The 17606-nt window shown below is 38.8% G+C and overlaps 1 protein-coding gene across 1 annotated transcript in view; it reads right to left on the reverse strand.

Moving 5' to 3' along the window:
* Positions 1–3477: 3477 nt before the first annotated feature.
* The window catches only part of C2H3orf33 (chromosome 2 C3orf33 homolog), a 47925-nt gene continuing 33796 nt past the window's right edge, over positions 3478–17606 (reverse strand). Inside the window, exons 3-5 of the mRNA XM_063441020.1 lie at positions 13199–13352; positions 12367–12527; positions 3478–3928 (exon numbers count right to left, since the gene is read on the reverse strand). Of these exons, the coding sequence (XP_063297090.1) occupies positions 3650–3928; positions 12367–12527; positions 13199–13352 (594 nt within the window). The 3' untranslated portion in view covers positions 3478–3649. The remainder of the gene's footprint in view (positions 3929–12366; positions 12528–13198; positions 13353–17606) is intronic.

Here is a 17606-nt window from a genome sequence, read left to right on the forward strand (position 1 = left end):
CATGCAGTGCTATAATGCAATTAAGCTGTATATACTATTCCCCAGTTCTGAGTAAAATATTTTGAGGAGAGGCAAGTCCCTCTAAGTAATTATATCATTAGCATGCCAGTGGTCATTAGGGGTTAATGCAGGTTTGAAGAGATAGTTTCAAAGATTGTTAAATAGTGGGGAACTCGAATCAACCTAAGTATCAGAAAGGAGATCTACACAGAGGCAATTACTTGCTGTGTACAACTTTTCACCAACACAGTAAGTGTTACAAAACACTGAGCAATTAGCATTGTATTTACCCAATCCAAACATTAGACACAATAAAGGCCAGATTAGTTTATTGTGCATACAAACTACTGTAGGAAGTAAGGTATCACTCTTCCCCAAACCTCCTCCCCCACATCAAGGCATTATTTGCACCTCTAGCATGTAAACAAAACACATTTATGGCTATACACTAAAATGTATTGTTGGGATTTCACCAAGCAAATGCAAATTTAGAGCCAAAATAGCCACAGTGAAAACATAAAATGACTATGAAAATGTGTACATTTCTGATAACTCACTGAATAATCCTAATTTTCTTTGTTTCCCGAGTTTTCCAGGAAGCAGATCACACTGCCATTGTAAAAGTGATCTAGCAGTGTCCTTTGAAACCCGAGGCCAGGCATCTCTTTCACCATCGCTAAACTGAGAGGCTACTGCCTGGCACCTGACTAACATATTCATACAGATGTATGCTGATTACTAGGTTGGAAAAAAATAGGTCAAAATCTATAAACCACATTTGTAGATAAAAAAAAAATAGCCCACGTGATAAGGGATGGATGGATAGATATTAGTACAATGCCTGCTGCCAATCAAAGAAAGATAATAAAGGTAAGAGTCTCACAAAGGGTAATACTTATATTGGTCAAACTACTGAGATAAGACCAAAACCACTGCATTAAGATGTAAACAATGTTACTGACATGCCAATGTGTTTCTTCCTGGTAAACTGACTATTATGTATTTACAGTAATGTAATCGTTTGTTTTGAAGTGACAAAGTGAATACTATCTACAGGACAGTACAGAATACAAATTGTAATGGGACCACTGGACATTTTAGCTTAAATGTTTATAATGGAAAAACTATGGCGGGTAAACGGACAAATGTACATATCCTGAGCAAATTGTTTCATTACAAACAAATGTAATTTAATCATGATTTTAGATTGCAGTTTTGTAAGATTAAAATACAAATAATTTGTAATCTAAAAGTGGGACACTCCATTGAAATAGTGTAGGTTTCACTGGTGATTATAGTACTTTTACAATTTTTTTTTTTTTTTTTTTTAATTCTTTATTTTTGCAGTGCATATGGTGATAACATTCAGGCACGTGGTACCCCAAAGGCAATCCGCGTGCTTAGTTCAAAACAATGAGTGATAACATGGAAAGCTTTAGGGTATGTTAGGACAATGCACTATTTTTATATATATATAAACAGGTTTAAATCAAGATAGTTAGGCATGGTATAGATTATTTACGTAGTGTGCTAGAGTAACTATGCGTGTTCAGAATAAAACATACGTGTGCTGAGACAGGTTAAACTAGCTATATACTGAGTTAGCAATACATATATGTGGTCATGCTTAGATCATGCTGAGTAGGTGTTGTTTAGATTGAGATTCTACGAGACAACAAGGAAATATATAGGACGGTAGCTTAGCGTTAGAATCATATGGTTACATGCAGGTGTTATGCGTAGTTTAGGTGAGTACATGCTTAGGTATGAACAATGTAATTAGGTATCCATGAAGTAACTTCACCTATTACTCAATTTTAATTGCTGTTCTGATCATAACACTTTCACAAATCTGACCAAGTGTCCAACTAAACATGGTCATTGATTATTCATAGTTTCAGTGGTGTTTACCCACTGTACAGAACTGTAAAATGTCAGAACTTAAAATAATAGAGACGTACTGGATACCGCACTCACCAAGTAACCCAGGTGCTCTGAAACCAGGGCTGGCTAGGCCTCCCTTTCAAGATATGCAGAATAAATAACGGTTCAGACACTCCGGGATAACAAAAAATAGTAGCTTTATTGGGGCAAAAACAGCAACTTTGTTATCCCGGAGAGTCTAAACCGTTATTTATTCTGCGGAACTTAAAATAATGGAACAAACTGCATTATTTTACTAAATCATATTTACCAGGCAGTGCAATCTAGGTGTCTGTTGCTATAACTTTGTGAAATCACATTTCTTCTCAGGTAAAAAATACATGTTATAGCTTTATAGAAAAACATTTAAGCTATGCATTATGTTAGTAGAACATCTCACACAGATAATTCTACTATAAAAACTATGTGCGGCACATCTGTTATCATGTACTTCAGCAGCCATGTTGGAAGAGACATAAGAAATCTTAAAGTAAGCATACCTTTTTAATCTGTACATATCTATTTTTCAGAAAATCTCCAAATAATGAAAATACAAGCAGACTGTTATTCATGAATGTGGCATAGGAAATACTTATAAAATATTGTTCATTACCAAAGCAGTTTGTTACAAATATTAGGAAGTAAAAACATAAATTCTTTGTTCATATAAATATGTCTCTTGAAACAGCAAATTGGAATTTTATTAAACATATATGTACACATACACAATTATATATTCTTTGTCATCATCACAATACAGTCCGTAAAGATCGTATGCATATACAAACTGTCCTGCTAGTTTAATTTCAGTAGCTCAATACAGTCCAGCTAAATGAGTGGGACATTCCATTCTACCATAAGATCCAACCAATCGAGTCCTTAAAGGAATACTAGCATTAAAAATAAATATATTGATTTGTTATGTTAGAATGTACCATACATAGAATACATGTTCCCCCCTGCCAGTAAAATAATAATAATAAACACCAGTAAACCTACTGGTAATCTTGCGGCAGGCAATCCTCATCAGGGCGTTGTTCCTCCCTCAATGAGACTATCTGGATGATTTTAGGTCCAATCAAAGCATCTCATAGAAAAGCAGTGGGGACCTGCGGGGCATGTGCAACAATCACTGGACAATCAAATTCCTTCTATAGAGAAATATTGAATCCAATGCTTCTCTATGATATCCATTGTGATATTGAATATGAATATTTTCAATTATTGAAAGTCTTCACAAGGAATGTTCTCTAGTGGCTAATTGGCATCAACAAGATGTATATTTGTGACAAATGTAAACGTTGCTACTTCTCACAAACGATAATGCTTACATTTGTCACACTGCAGGGACAGGGTCTATGTACTAGAACCACTACATTAAAATGTAGTGGTTTTGGTACTTAATGTCCTTTTAAGAGTTTAAACAGTAAAGCATACATATTTTTTTCAAACCTCTTGACGATCAATTTGTCCAAATTAATGCACATATTAGAATCATCCACTTTACAAACAAAAATAAAACTGTCTTTCATTTACCAATGTGCCAACTGGAAATCTTTTACAATAAAATGTTTATTAGCATAGCTGTTTCTATAGTACATGACATGTGTGATACTATGTGTGTCTGTTTAAACAAATCAAATATCTCAAAATTTATCCTTTTGTAACATATATTATTATTAAATATCACATATGTACAAATACACAATAAACAGTATTAAAATACTCATGTTCTGAACTTTTTCCAGTAGTTCATAATAAAACTGGTAAGATGGTTGAGCTTTTGCACAACACTATTATTCAGCATTTTATTAGACAAAACATCAAGCCGACTATCCAGTTTCCACAAGCCTTTTCCTTTGTTCTGAGCCTTTACTTCTGCTTGTAAGAGTCTCTTGTAAAATTTCCAAAGTATTGGGTTTTCATCTAGTTTTGGAACGTGAGCTACTTTACCAAGTCCTTGTGTCACGATCTCCACGTTGATACATTCACTGAACAGTCTTTTCTGCAGAAAAACAGAACATATCAAAATTTTAGTATATGTGCTTTAGAATCTTCTACACAGACAAACTGGACATTAATAATAATAAACATACATAAAAAAAGTAGTTTGCAAGACCCAAGTGCAAAGACACATGAGAAACATAGAATGTGACGGCAGATAAGAACCATTCGGCCCATCTAGTCTGCCCAATTTTCTAAATACTTTCCTTAGTCCCTGGCCTTATCTTATAGTTAGGATAGCCTTATGCCTATCCCACACATGCTTAAACTCCTTTACTGTGTTAACCTCTACCACTTCAGCTGGAAGGCTATTCCATGCATCCACTACCCTCTCAGTAAAGTAATACTTCCGGATATTATTTTTAAACCTTTGTCCCTCTAATTTAAGACTATGTCCTCTTGTTGTGGTAGTTTTTCTTCTTTTAAATATAGTCTCCTCCTTTACTGTGTTGATTCCCTTTATGTATTTAAATGTTTCTATCATGTCCCCCCTGTCTCATCTTCCCTCCAAGCTATACATGTTAAGATCCTTTAACCTTTCCTGGTAAGTTTTATCTTGCAATCCATGAACCAGTTTAGTAGCCTTTCTCTGAACTCTCTCTAAGGTATCAATATCCTTCTGAAGATACAGTCTCCAGTACTGCGTACAATACTCCAAGTGAGGTCTCACCAGTGTTCTGTACAATTGCATGAGCACTTCCCTCTTTCTACTGCTAATACCTCTCCCTATACAACCAAGCATTCTGCTAGCATTTCCTGCTGCTCTATTACATTGTCTGCCTACCTTTAAGTCATCAGAAATAATCACCCCTAAATCCCTTTCCTCAGATGTTGAGGTTAGGACTCTATCAAATATTCTGTACTCTGCCCTTGGGTTTTTACGTCCAAGATGCATTATCTTGCACTGATCCACATTAAATGTCAGTTGCCACAACTCTGACCATTTTTCTAGTTTACATAAATCATTTGCCATTTGGCTTATCCACCCAGGAACATCAACCCTGTTACATATCTTAGTATCATCAGCAAAAAGACATACCTTAACATCAAGACCTTCTGCAATATCACTAATAAAAATATTAAAGACAATGGGTCCAAGTACAGATCCCTGAGGTACCCCACTGGTGACAAGCCAAGCTTCGAATATAATCCATTGACCACAACCCTCTTTTGCCTGTCACTCAGCCAGTGCCTTACCCATTCAACAATATTGGAATCCAAACGTAAAGATTGCAATTTATTGATAAGCCTTCTTATCAACATATAACGGTAAAGGAAAAGTGTGAGTTAAAACTCAAAAACCTCAGTGTTTTATTAAATTTATATTAAATATTTAGTAAATGATAATCCATCCAATCATAATACCATTCATGCCAGGACTAGCCAAAGCACACATTGCAAATGAGCAGGGGAAACTCTTCTCTTTGTACTTTCTCTATGGTGACTGCCAGATACAAATGACAAAGCCAAGATGCAGGTGCCCAATTGCAGGATAGCGAGATGTGTGGATTTCTAAAATTCATTTTATTTTTCACACATCTCAAGCACAGACTTGTTATAGATAGAAGAATAAGTGAACATTATATTAAAATTCCTGGGAAGTGACAGTTCTTCTTTAAAATAATAATTTTATGATACCCAGTAATTAGAAGAATTAAAGACTACCAATTTTAAATTTCGAATAAAAATATGCACGGTTTTACATTAAGCCTCCCATGCCAGGCCTCGCTACAACTCATAAATGCAAACCCAGCAATGTGACTATTCACGCATAGAAGAGGCCTAACTGCTAAAATGTTTTAATCGTTCATTTTACGTAAATGTCTCTCCAGTGACAATCCATTAATGTTAAGACGGAAGTAGGTCACGCAGAACTTTCTCACAGCAAAGTCAGTTACTAAACGCAGCTAACCCCCTTATGTATATGCTCTGACTAACACTACAACATAAATTGAACTCCCCTATGTATAAAACAGAGGCAAGATTAAACAGCAGTAACTTACAGCAATGCAGCAATTTATCGTGTATGTTCCACCGGTTATTATTTAGTTAGCCTATGTTTAGTGTTTATCTCAGCCTGTAATGCAACTGACTTAACCAGTATTGTCTTTCCGCGCCATAAGCATAATTGATAGGCTCTCAGAAACTTTACCGACTACTCATGAAGTTAAACTTGTTCATTTATATAAAAATGTGCAAACATAAATGCCACTACCTAACCTGCATGCAAATGTATGAATACGCTGTTGTGGCGTCTTGGCGTCATTTTTTATAGGATATTAAACAGTTCTTATTAAAAATCTTGGGAAGTGACAGTTCTCCTTTAACACCTGCGGATCTATTTACAAAATGGACATGTACCAAATCGATCAAACCATCAGGATATTGCAATTCAGGCTCCAAAAGAGCCAGGATTGTGTCTGGTTGTTACCCTGTCCAAACACTGCCATGAGGCTGGAATCCTCTTGATTTTACTTGGCTAAATCTTGTTAGTCAACGGTAACTGAAGAAAGTAATAAAAAAGAAAAACATTTTGCACTTTGACGCTCATTGCTGGGTGCCTGGGGACATCAGGGGAGCAAAATGTTAACAATGACATGTGGACAAGACAGTGCCCACTGCCCAGCAATCCACCTCCACCAGTGATTAGCAGGTGGGTGCTCTAACATAATACATGTGGGGGACATGCCATGCTCATGAGAGATGAGACGTGATTGCCAGAGTTCTCTGATTGGTTGGTGGGATTAACAAAGGTATATCCACCATTATTATTTTGCACTGGCATGTCCCACTCTTACATATACAATAGCTCCCACCGACAGTCAATGGGTGGGAGCTAGAGGTGCTAATATCCTTCCTGTTTTAATTTATGATTAACAGTTCTGAACCACCACATATGGGTAGTGTCTAGGGGAACACTATCTCCCCCCCCCCAATTTAAATTTTATAGCCCCATCTGCCTCCCACATGAGTGGACCTACAGTACAATAACATGTCCCTGCATGAATTATTCTAGAGCCCACTCTGACCATGAAGGAGGACAGGGGGGTGGACCTTAACATGTTCATTCACCAATGTTAACATTTTGCCCCCATGGGTGGGGCCACATTGAGGGACCAGTGTTAGGTATATTAAAAACCATTTTGTTTTACTTGCTTCCATTAATATAATAGTGGTTCGTCCTGCAACAGCAGAACCTTAGCAAGGTACATATAATTCACTGTTTAGTGACTAGGTAACTAGCTGCCCACTCTCTAGTTTTATTGGTGAGCAGTCACTGACTGCTCACATGTGGGGGCATAAGGAAATGGTAGAAAACCCCAATAGTTAGAAAGGGTCATATAGACACCCAGAGGCTTTTATTTTACCCTTTTCATGTGGAGGCTGGCTAGCAAGTCCACATAACCTAATCTAGCTGCCAGGTGGAAAATAGCACTGAATATAATGATTTGCTTTGAAAAAGCAAGTCAAAGATAATTTGCGGTTGTGCATCTTACCATATGCATTTGGTCCTGAATTTCTGTAGAATCTGTGATTTGTAAAGGTATTTATCCTATGATTTACATAGGATTAGGATGCAAAAGCACTGATTTTAAAATTGACACCTAATGCATTTGGCCAATAGCTCAACTTCAAAAGGATTTGGCTTTAGTAAATATGAGACTTGCCAATGGGGTTGGAATTTGGTCTTTAACTAATTGTGTGCGTCTGAACAAAATTCTTGTTTACTAAATAGATCCACTGCAATTTTAACGAATATTTTAAATATATAAATATTATTTCTAAAACTCAATAAAGAGGGGGTACACATTTGGAAACCTCTTATCAGTAATATTTAGCAATTTGCTTTACTTTCCTCAAATATATGAGGCAGCTCAGAAAGGGAAATGCGAGAGAGTGGACAAAGTGTAGATAACATTTGTGGGGATGTGGGATTTTCAATTTTTAATTAATGACCTGAATACCTTTTATATGAAATCTGAAAGGCCAGTATAATGCTGCAGTTGGAAATTACACATCTTTGGTGTTAAAAGAAAACCACATGTGACTGCCCATGCAATCTACAATGCTAAAAGGTAAAGTGCAAAAAATAATTTTTGTGCTTTCTAAGTGCTTCTTTGAAAATTCAAGAAATAAAGAGCTCCTGAAATTCAGGAAAAGCAGGTTTCTATTATGTGTACACAGCAAAATATCCAGGGTAAAGTGATATTTGGAACCTTTGTTCATTAATGTATCAAATTATAAGGTTATTATTGTTCAAAAAGTCTAAAAGCTTTATTAATGCAACTTAGTTACATTAGCACATTTTTTTAAAAAAAATGTAAAAAAATATTTTCTCTTAAGCACAACAATATAAAAAAAGGATAAGAGTAGAGTGATCCACCTCAGTTTGAAAAATAGGGTAGTAAATATTTTACTACCTTTTTTGTTTATATGACATGTCCTCATTTTCAGTATTTGATATATTCTGCTTAATAAATGTGGGAACAGAATCATAGAGGGACCATCGCCCGATTTTGATGGTAGAGTATGATATGCTCTATAAAGATTCAGGTCAGAAGGCTCAGAAACCTGAAGGCATCAGAACTCATGCAGTGGTTCTGCAAAGTATACTGCTGTGTGAACATATCAATATCGGTTTGCATACTGGTTATCAAGTGAACTAGATCGGTAACACAGTTGAAAAAAGTGTGTTAAACACCCTATCGAGTGTTAATTCTATTTATAACTCTGGATATAACAGCAAATCTTCTAATTATTCTTGAGTGATGAACCTCAGCGATATTTTGGGTGTGTATTTTTTAAATATAAATCTAACTCTCTTGCAGCAAGCAGTAAACAAGAAGATGGTTCACGTTTCAGTTGTAAGTAATTTTTTTTTTATCAATAACTAAATCATGAAAAGATCAGATTTTTAAAGTCAATATATTCACAATGATTCTTAATTACACTCAAAGTTTTATTTATTTACTTTTCCTATGTGTGAAACTTTTTGGTTTGAGCTTTTTAGGACTACTGATGGTCCCAATGATTTAGCTATGAATCCCTGGGGGACACCCTATGAATCATAAAACTAATTAATATTGGCTTATGCACAGGTTTAGGATGGGAGACAGAATGGAACATAAGGAGTCCACAATATAGGTTAAAAGTCACATTTACCCACTCACAAGGAGGAAAAAAAAGATCAATTTAACATGATGGCTGCTTTAATACTACAATCAAGGCAGATTTCTACTGGACAGATGCTGAGGTGAAAGCCAGACAGGACTGATAACAAGGAAATTGAAGGATGACGACGCATTAGTGGTTGGTAAGTGGCTGATGGGATCACTGCTGTTAGGTAATAGCAGCATAACTCATAGTTAAAAGGGAAATTTATTTTAAAGGAACTCAGACTGGAGTTGATAATTGCACCCATACCACATTACTGTATATAAGTAATGCATAAAAAAATTTAAATAAAATAAAAGATGTCTTTGAGGTTTTTCCATTTTGAGCAAATCCTCAGAATTGTAATTTTGCACTGCTCTCTCTCAGACCAGAAAGTGTCTTTACCCCTTGAGGACTGAGCCAAATGTACACGTTATGAACAGAACAAAACGTAAACAAAACCTGGCATTTGCACTATATCTCTGTCCAACCGTAATTCACCTCTTTCATATTAAATGCACCCCCCCTTATTATATATAATTTTATTCAAGGGAAACAGGGCTTTCATTTAATATCAAATATTTAGCTATGAAACATAATTTAATATGAAAAAAAATGGGAGAAAATAAGAAATGTTATTTTTTTTAGTTCTACATGTCAATGTCATAATACTGTTTGCTTTTACTGCAATAAAATACACATATTTGTATTCAGCAAAGTCTCACGTGTAAAACAGTACCCCCTATGTACAGGTTTTATGGTGTTTTTGGAAGTTACAGGGTCAAATATAGCGTGTTACATTTGAAATTGAAATTCGCCAGATTGGTTACGTTGCCTTTGAGACTGTATAGTTATTTTAGTAGTTATTTTTTTAATTTTATTTTTTTTACGTATTTACATTTTTTTTTATATTAAATATAAATATATATATAACAATAATTATATATATATTTAATCAGTATCAGTCTACGTAATTTGATATTAATATATATATATATATATATATATATATATATATATATAATTATACAAACGAAAAAATCAGAGCACTCCAAAAGGACTTCTTATTCAGTGTTTACTGTGACAAAAGTTACATCAAATCATCAAATCGACGTTTCGACCCCTTAGGGTCTTTTTCAAGATCAAATAATGTGTGTGAAAACAAAGTTTAAATAGCAAAACATTAATGAGCAACTCACCAATCTCGTGTGTGCGGCTACTCGAACCCGGAAGTGTTACACCCCTTCACGTGACTCATACGACGTGCGTACGTGTGTACGTCATGGTTGCTAAGAGATGGAGTATCAACTCCGTGAAAATGACCGTGCGGTTGCTAAGTGATAGAGTGTAAACTCAGTGGGTAAACAGTGAGTGAACCGGAAAACCCGTGCATCGAAACATGTAGTGTGGGACAAATTACGAGATCCCACAAGGAGATCATAACGTGTAATATAAAAACAAATGAATATGAGCACATATTCAAACGGAGGATTTCTGGTATGTCAAAGGATATCAAGTCGGGCCATATGACGAAAAGAACCAATCCACCTGTGACCAAGTGATCTAAATATATGTGTGAAGGAACGTGAACATAAAAAAAAACAAAAAAAAAAAAACGATATCCGGCAAAGAGCCTCAATAACATACCAGTAAAGCTGATCGTGATCGATGACAAAAATGTGAACATTAAGATATAAAAATATATGTCATACAATATGAACCAATAAGGTCAAAGGTAATAAGTGACTGAGAGACCAAGGTTAAATATCTATATCAATGTCTAAAGGACGGAGTACGGCTACCAGATTACACTCATAAAAACATAGTGAATGAGATGTATTCATTTAGTCCCTTTGGGGTGACAGTGTCTAAACGATGTATCCAGTAAGTTTCTCGTTGGAGTAGTAATTTTGATCTGTCTCCTCCTCTGGGACTGGATGGTACATGGTCAATGGCCATAAATTTGAGGGTAGGAAGTCTATGATTCAGTAGAAGGAAGTGTTTGGCGACAGGTTTGTCGGATTTTTGATCCCTAAAGGCAGTGGTGATGGTGGATCTATGGCCTCGGATCCTTTCACGGAGGGTCAGATCCGTTTTTCCAACGTAGGACAAACCACACGGACAGGTGATGAGATATATTACATGGTCAGTCAAGCATGAGATGTAATGGGTGATGGAAATTCGAGTGCCACTATGTGGATGTACGAATGAACTGCCTGTGTTCATATGGCTACAGGTGACACATCCGCTGCAGCGATAACAGCCTTTCTTGGTGGGTCCAGTAGGTTTCTGGTAGCATTTGATAGGATCGCTTTTAACTAATAAATCTCTCAGGTTTCTATTTCTCCTTAAACTAATGTTAGGTTTTTGAGAGAAAATTGGTGGTAAGTTTTTGTCGGATCCCAAAATGCCCCAATATTTATGAATGGCTTTTTGGATTTGTGGGGTACCAGTATGCAGAGTGAGTGGTAAGTACATCTTAGTTGGAGTGGGTATGTTGCTAGCAGTCTCCATATGTTCCCTTGTCATGTGTCTATTTATAATTATATATATATTAATAGTAAAATACACCTAGACAGTGTATGTGTGTGTATGTATATGTGTATATATATATATTTTTTTTACACTGATTTAATTAATTTTATTTTATTTCCAGCCAGCAGGGGGACTAACTGTCATTACAGTTAGTCCCCCTGCTGGCAATGCCTCAGCCAGCTAACCCGGCCATGTGATTGTGAGGTCCTCGCAAGGACCTCACTTTCACATGGCCGGGGTGGCCCCCAGGACGTCGGATGTGCCGCGGGGGGGCTCCCTGGGAGTCCCCCCAACCGCGATCGCCGGTGTGGGATTGCCGGCGACCGGGTAAGTAAGAAAAGACCGGAGGGTGTACAATTACGCCCGGCGGCGTTTAGAGACGCTCAAAATAGGGTCTTAAAGGGTTAAATAATGACTAAAGTCACCCAGAGCACTTCATCCTGGTCACGTGGGGTTGCAGTTCATAGAAAAGCATTGAATTCAACGTTTTACAATGAAAAGCAGGTAGAAGTGTATCTGGGCACATGCCGTGCATGCACATCACAGTTTCCAACGCTCCTTTATGAAGAAAAGCTGAGTAATATTGATTAAAGGGTTGAAGTAGCTGGGAGGTGAGGTGTAGTTTTACATTTGAGTGGGTAAGTTCAAAGTTAAAGAAACACTACAATCAACATAACCACTAGAGAGTGCTGTAGTGGTTATGGTGGTTATGTAAACATGTTAACAAGTGAAATTCAAGTTTCTTCTTACTTTAGGGACCAAAACAAAACAATCAAGGGCTAAACCTTCTCTTTGAAGAAGTTGGAACCACAGTATTTGTGACGGTTGGAGCTTCTCTCTTAACCATATCTTGCCACTTGGAGTCAACTGCACGCCAGCAAGTTTGATAAACAAACTGCCATCTCGTTGCCCTGCAGGATGATAGGAGTTAGGATTATGATACATCATATATTTACAAATTACTTACCTCTTCTGCCGTGGTGTGGAAAATGTAAATACAATTACTACTGTGTGCTTAGAATTAATGTAAAAACAGAAGTTCTCCTTATATTGCAGGGTGGTCAACATAGTTACAGCTTGCAAAGCATTGTGGGAGTAAAAACAACTACTAAGTAGTTTCATTGGTTTATAGGAAGTGATAAAACGCAGATACAAACAAAAATAACAACAAAAAACAAAACAAAAATGCAAACATGTCTTCAATAAAACAACTGCATGATAGCCTGGCAGGGAATCCACAGTGACAGGATTGAAGGTTTTCATACTGCCTTTTGTGTTCTACATATGTTTTATATGTGCTCTGAAATCTTTTTTTTTTTTTATTTATTTTTTTTTTTTTACTTTTACCAATATACTGCTCTAGAACCTGAAGATATAGCAGTGACAACGACAATATGGGGATAGGTAGGAGCATGCTTTGCAAGCACAAAAAGGTAGCATATGGATCATTTTTGAAATGATTCAATTCCATGTACATATAATCATAGAATAACATGTTTGTTTCTACATTTAAAATTTTTCCTGATTTATTGAGCACATTATTATAAGGATAATGAACTTCATAATAAAATTATGAACTTACATCTGTTCTGAAAGGACGTGATAAAGGGAACATTAATTGGCACATGCTCGACTTCTAGGCCTTCTTCTGTGATACAAAGCAACTTTCCACGTAACTTTACATTTTTCTTTATAAATTTCTCTGGTATGTCTTTGGCACTTGTGAATTTTGTTACCTTTAAGAAATTAAAGCATATATAAATATTGTTTCTAATTCCCATGTTTATGCAAAGTGTGAGTCACAAAAAAGTGATTAAACAAAAGCTAGATAAAAATTTATCTTCTCTAAAAATATAAAAGGAATTTTTTGTGAAGGGATTACAACAGCACACGTGAACAAGAACATGCATTGATAGAGGGGATAACCAAAAACGTTTGTACCTTATGTCCTTGAAAATAAATCTTTTTGTAGCACCTGGGGCACATTTGCAATTGTTTGCACTGCCCTCATTTTTTCTATTTTTGTGGAGCACACGTGACATGCACTGTCAAGTTTGATTATACCAAAACGTCACTCTGTGTTTTCAAAATACCAATTAAAACAATATAAATACTAATTTTATGGGAGGAACCATTTAATGTTCTGAAAAGTTGGTTTGCCTGCTATAGAGCAAAAATAAAGAACGAAACAAACAAACAAAAATGCATTCTCTCATTTAGAAGGAGGGCCAGTTATTGAGATAAAGTTCAACCTTTGTAGGTAATTAATAAAATGCCATTTTAGACTTGTTTTTGTAACTTTCTTTCTTCTATAGGGTCAGGAATACAAACATGTATTCCTGACCCTAGAGTGTTAAAACTCTATCTAGCCTCCCCTCCCCCCGGAGACCGTTTGAGAACAGTTTAACCCCTGAAAGTGAGAGTGCATTCGGGGGCTCCTGGCACCATAACAAATTAATTTAGATTAAATTGTTTTGGGGCCTGGAGTCCCCCTTTAACCCCTTAAGGACTGAGCCTAATGTACACGTTGTGATCAAAACAAAACGTACAACCGTAATTCACCTCTTCATATTATGTGCACCCACACTTATTATATATCATTCTATTCAGGGGAAACAGGGATTTCATTTAACATCAAATATTTAGGTATAAAACATTATTTAAAATAAATAAAATATAAAAAAATGGGAGAAAACAAAAATATTTATGTTTAGTTCTACGTGACATTTTAACTGTGAATGTTATAATACTGTTTGCTTTTACTGCAATAAAATACGCATATTTGTATTCAGCGATGTCTCACGTGTAAAACAGTATCCCCTATGTACAAGTTTTATGGTGTTTTGGGAAGTTACAGGGTCAAATATACATGTTACATTTTTCAGTTTTTTTCACATTGAAATTCACCAGATTGGTTACGTTGCCTTTGAGACCGTATAGTAGCCTAGGAATGAGAATTACCCCCATGATGGCATACCATTTTCAATAGTAGACAACCCAAGGTATTGCAAATGGGGTATGTCCAGTCCTTTTTAGTAGCCACCTGGTCACAAACACTGGCCAAAGTTAGTGTTAATATTTGTTTGTGAGTGAAAAATGCAAAAAACGAATTTGAAAGCCAATTTTGGCCAGTGTTTGTGAAGAAGTGGCTACTAAAAAAGACTGGGCATACTCCATTTGCAATACCTTGGGTTGTCTACTATTGCAAATGGTATGCCATCATAGGGGTAATTTTCATTCCTGGGCTACCATCAGGGCCGGTGCTTGGATTTTTAGGTACATAGGCGAAGATGCATTTTTCCGCCCCCCCCCCCCCCCAAAAAAAAAAACATCTTCACCTATGTGCCTCTTAACCAGCCCCTCCCTGGTCCCTTCCCTGTCCCTTAGTGTTCTTCTCCCCTCCCCCCTCTTTTCCCTGTCTCTTGGTGTTTCTCTCCCATTCCCTCCCTGTCCCTTGGTGCATCCCACACCCCTTTAGTGGTCACACTCCCCTTCCTGGTGTGTCAATGTGTACAGAGTGTAGCGGAGCGCGGTACAGGAGCTTCAGTTTTCTGTACCCGGCCGAACTGACAGGGAGTGCTCTCTCTGTGAGCACCTCCTGTCAGTCTGGCCAGGTACAGGAAACAGAAGCTCCTGTACCGCGCTCCGCTCCGCTACATTCTGTACACACTGACAGACACAGACTCATTGACAGACACACTGATAGTCACACACAGACTCAATGACAAACATACTCTCACTGATTTGACAGACACACGCCGTCACTCGCACACACACACACGCCGTCACTCGCACACACACACACACACACGCCGTCACTCGCACACACACACACACACGCCGTCACTCGCACACACACACACACGCCGTCACTCGCACACACACGCCGTCACTCGCACACACACACGCCGTCACTCGCACACACACACACGCCGTCACTCGCACACACACACACACGCCGTCACTCGCACACACACACACACGCCGTCACTCACACACAGACACATACACTCACACACAGACACATACACTCACACACAGACACATACACTCACACACAGACACATACACTCACACACAGACACACACACACTCACACACAGACACACACACTCACACACAGACACACACACACTCACACAGACACACAGACACTCACACAGACACACAGACACTCACACACAGACACTCACTAATTATTTTACAAATACATATTTTCCACCCAGCCTCCCTACCTGGAGAGCTGGTGTGGATGAGGAATCCTTCCCTGGGGTCCAGTGGGGCTGCTGGGCGGCGTGCGGCTGTGCTGAGATCAGATGCGGCGAGGGAGCTCTAACCTCTCTGCTCTGCTCCCTCGCGCGCTGCCTGTCTGCTGATACCGCGGGAGCCGGAATATGACGTCATGGCTCTCGCGGTATCAGCAGACAGGCAGCGCGCGAGGGAGCAGAGCAGAGAGGTTAGAGCTCCCTTGCCGCATCTGATCTCGGCACAGCTGCACGCCGCACCGGGGGCCGAGATGGTGGCCCGGCAGGAGGGAGAGCTTCCCTCCTGCCGGTCACTGAAATCTTGCGCCCCCAGAGCCCGTGCGCCCTAAGGCAGCCGCCTGTGCCGCCTTATGGACGCGCCGGCCCTGGCTACCATACAGTCTCAAAGACGATGTAACCAATCTGGCGAATTTCAATGTGAAAAAACTGAAACGCAAGCCTTATATTTGACTCTGTAACTTTTGAAAACAACATAAAACCTGAACATGAGGGGTACTGTTATACTCAGCAGACTTCGCTAAACACAAATATTAGTGTTTCAAAACAGTAAAACGAATCACAACAACACTAATATTTGTGTTCCGCGAAGTCTGTACAGGTTTTATGGTGTCTTGGAAAGTTACAGGGTTAAATATAGTGCTAGCAAATTATGCTATGTCACTCCCCGGTGTTTAGAGCTGGGTCCCCAAGGACGGCATAGCACGCCTGCCGTCCTTAAAGGGTTAAAGGGTCATTTAAGGCGGCAGGAAAACAAACATTAGTAAATGTTGTGCAATACAAATTCAATACCATAACAATTCATAAAAAGTAGTGATAAATACCTTTAAAAATATGGGGCAGAGCCTGACTGCTGAGCCGACTGGTCTCATACTGCCCGAGCTCCGGGCCTGAGTCCCTAACATTACCGGCTCTTCCAGTCAAAAATGACTTTAAGGACCAAACTTCTGGAATAAAAGGGAATCATGACATGTCACACATGTCATGTGTCCTTAAGGGGTTAAAGTATACAATGCCACAGCGGGCCACCTATTCACATCCTGGTGACACCACTTATGAAGCATTGCGGCCAGCAGGAGATTGAGGCGGAAAGAGGCGGACGCTCTCCATGCTCTTGGATCAACTGCGGGGCCCGAGCTTGCTCCCGTCTCCCCCCCATGGACCGGCAGGGGTCATCACGGTCCTCCCTGTGGAGAGACCACACTCACCACACCTGGACCTGAGGGTACATGCGGAGCAGGAAACCCGCTCAGTGCAGGCCAAGATGGCCGCCAACACAAGGCCAAGCATGACCCAGACTCCAGTGACCGCATTGCTCTGGCCTTCGAGCGCTTCTGGAAGCAATACTGGGAACACATCAAACAGCGCCAGACAAGACCTGCCGTTGCGACCTAGTTCCATGCCGGCCCCTTACAGAACGAAGACAAACCGTTGCAGTCCGGGCTAATGCCTAACGCAGCACGACAAGTGGGGAAGTGAAGGTGGAGGCCTCATAAAGTGTCCCGACGCAGATGGCTCAGCCCAGCTGAAACCTGCAGACCACATGGACCACAGCTCCTTCGGAGAAGAACCCTTCGACACCACTCAGCCCCGCGGATATTCTCCACCCACCACGAGCAGTGGAATCCTTATAGAGGGCCCGGTGCACAAATCTTGCCTGCAACCACACAATGGAGTAATGAGACCGGAGAGGGGAACAGCCACCTAATCTGGGACTGGTGGGGTAAC

The sequence above is a fragment of the Pelobates fuscus genome, chromosome 2 (genome assembly GCF_036172605.1).
Source record: "Pelobates fuscus isolate aPelFus1 chromosome 2, aPelFus1.pri, whole genome shotgun sequence".
Taxonomy (NCBI): Eukaryota; Metazoa; Chordata; class Amphibia; order Anura; family Pelobatidae; genus Pelobates; species Pelobates fuscus.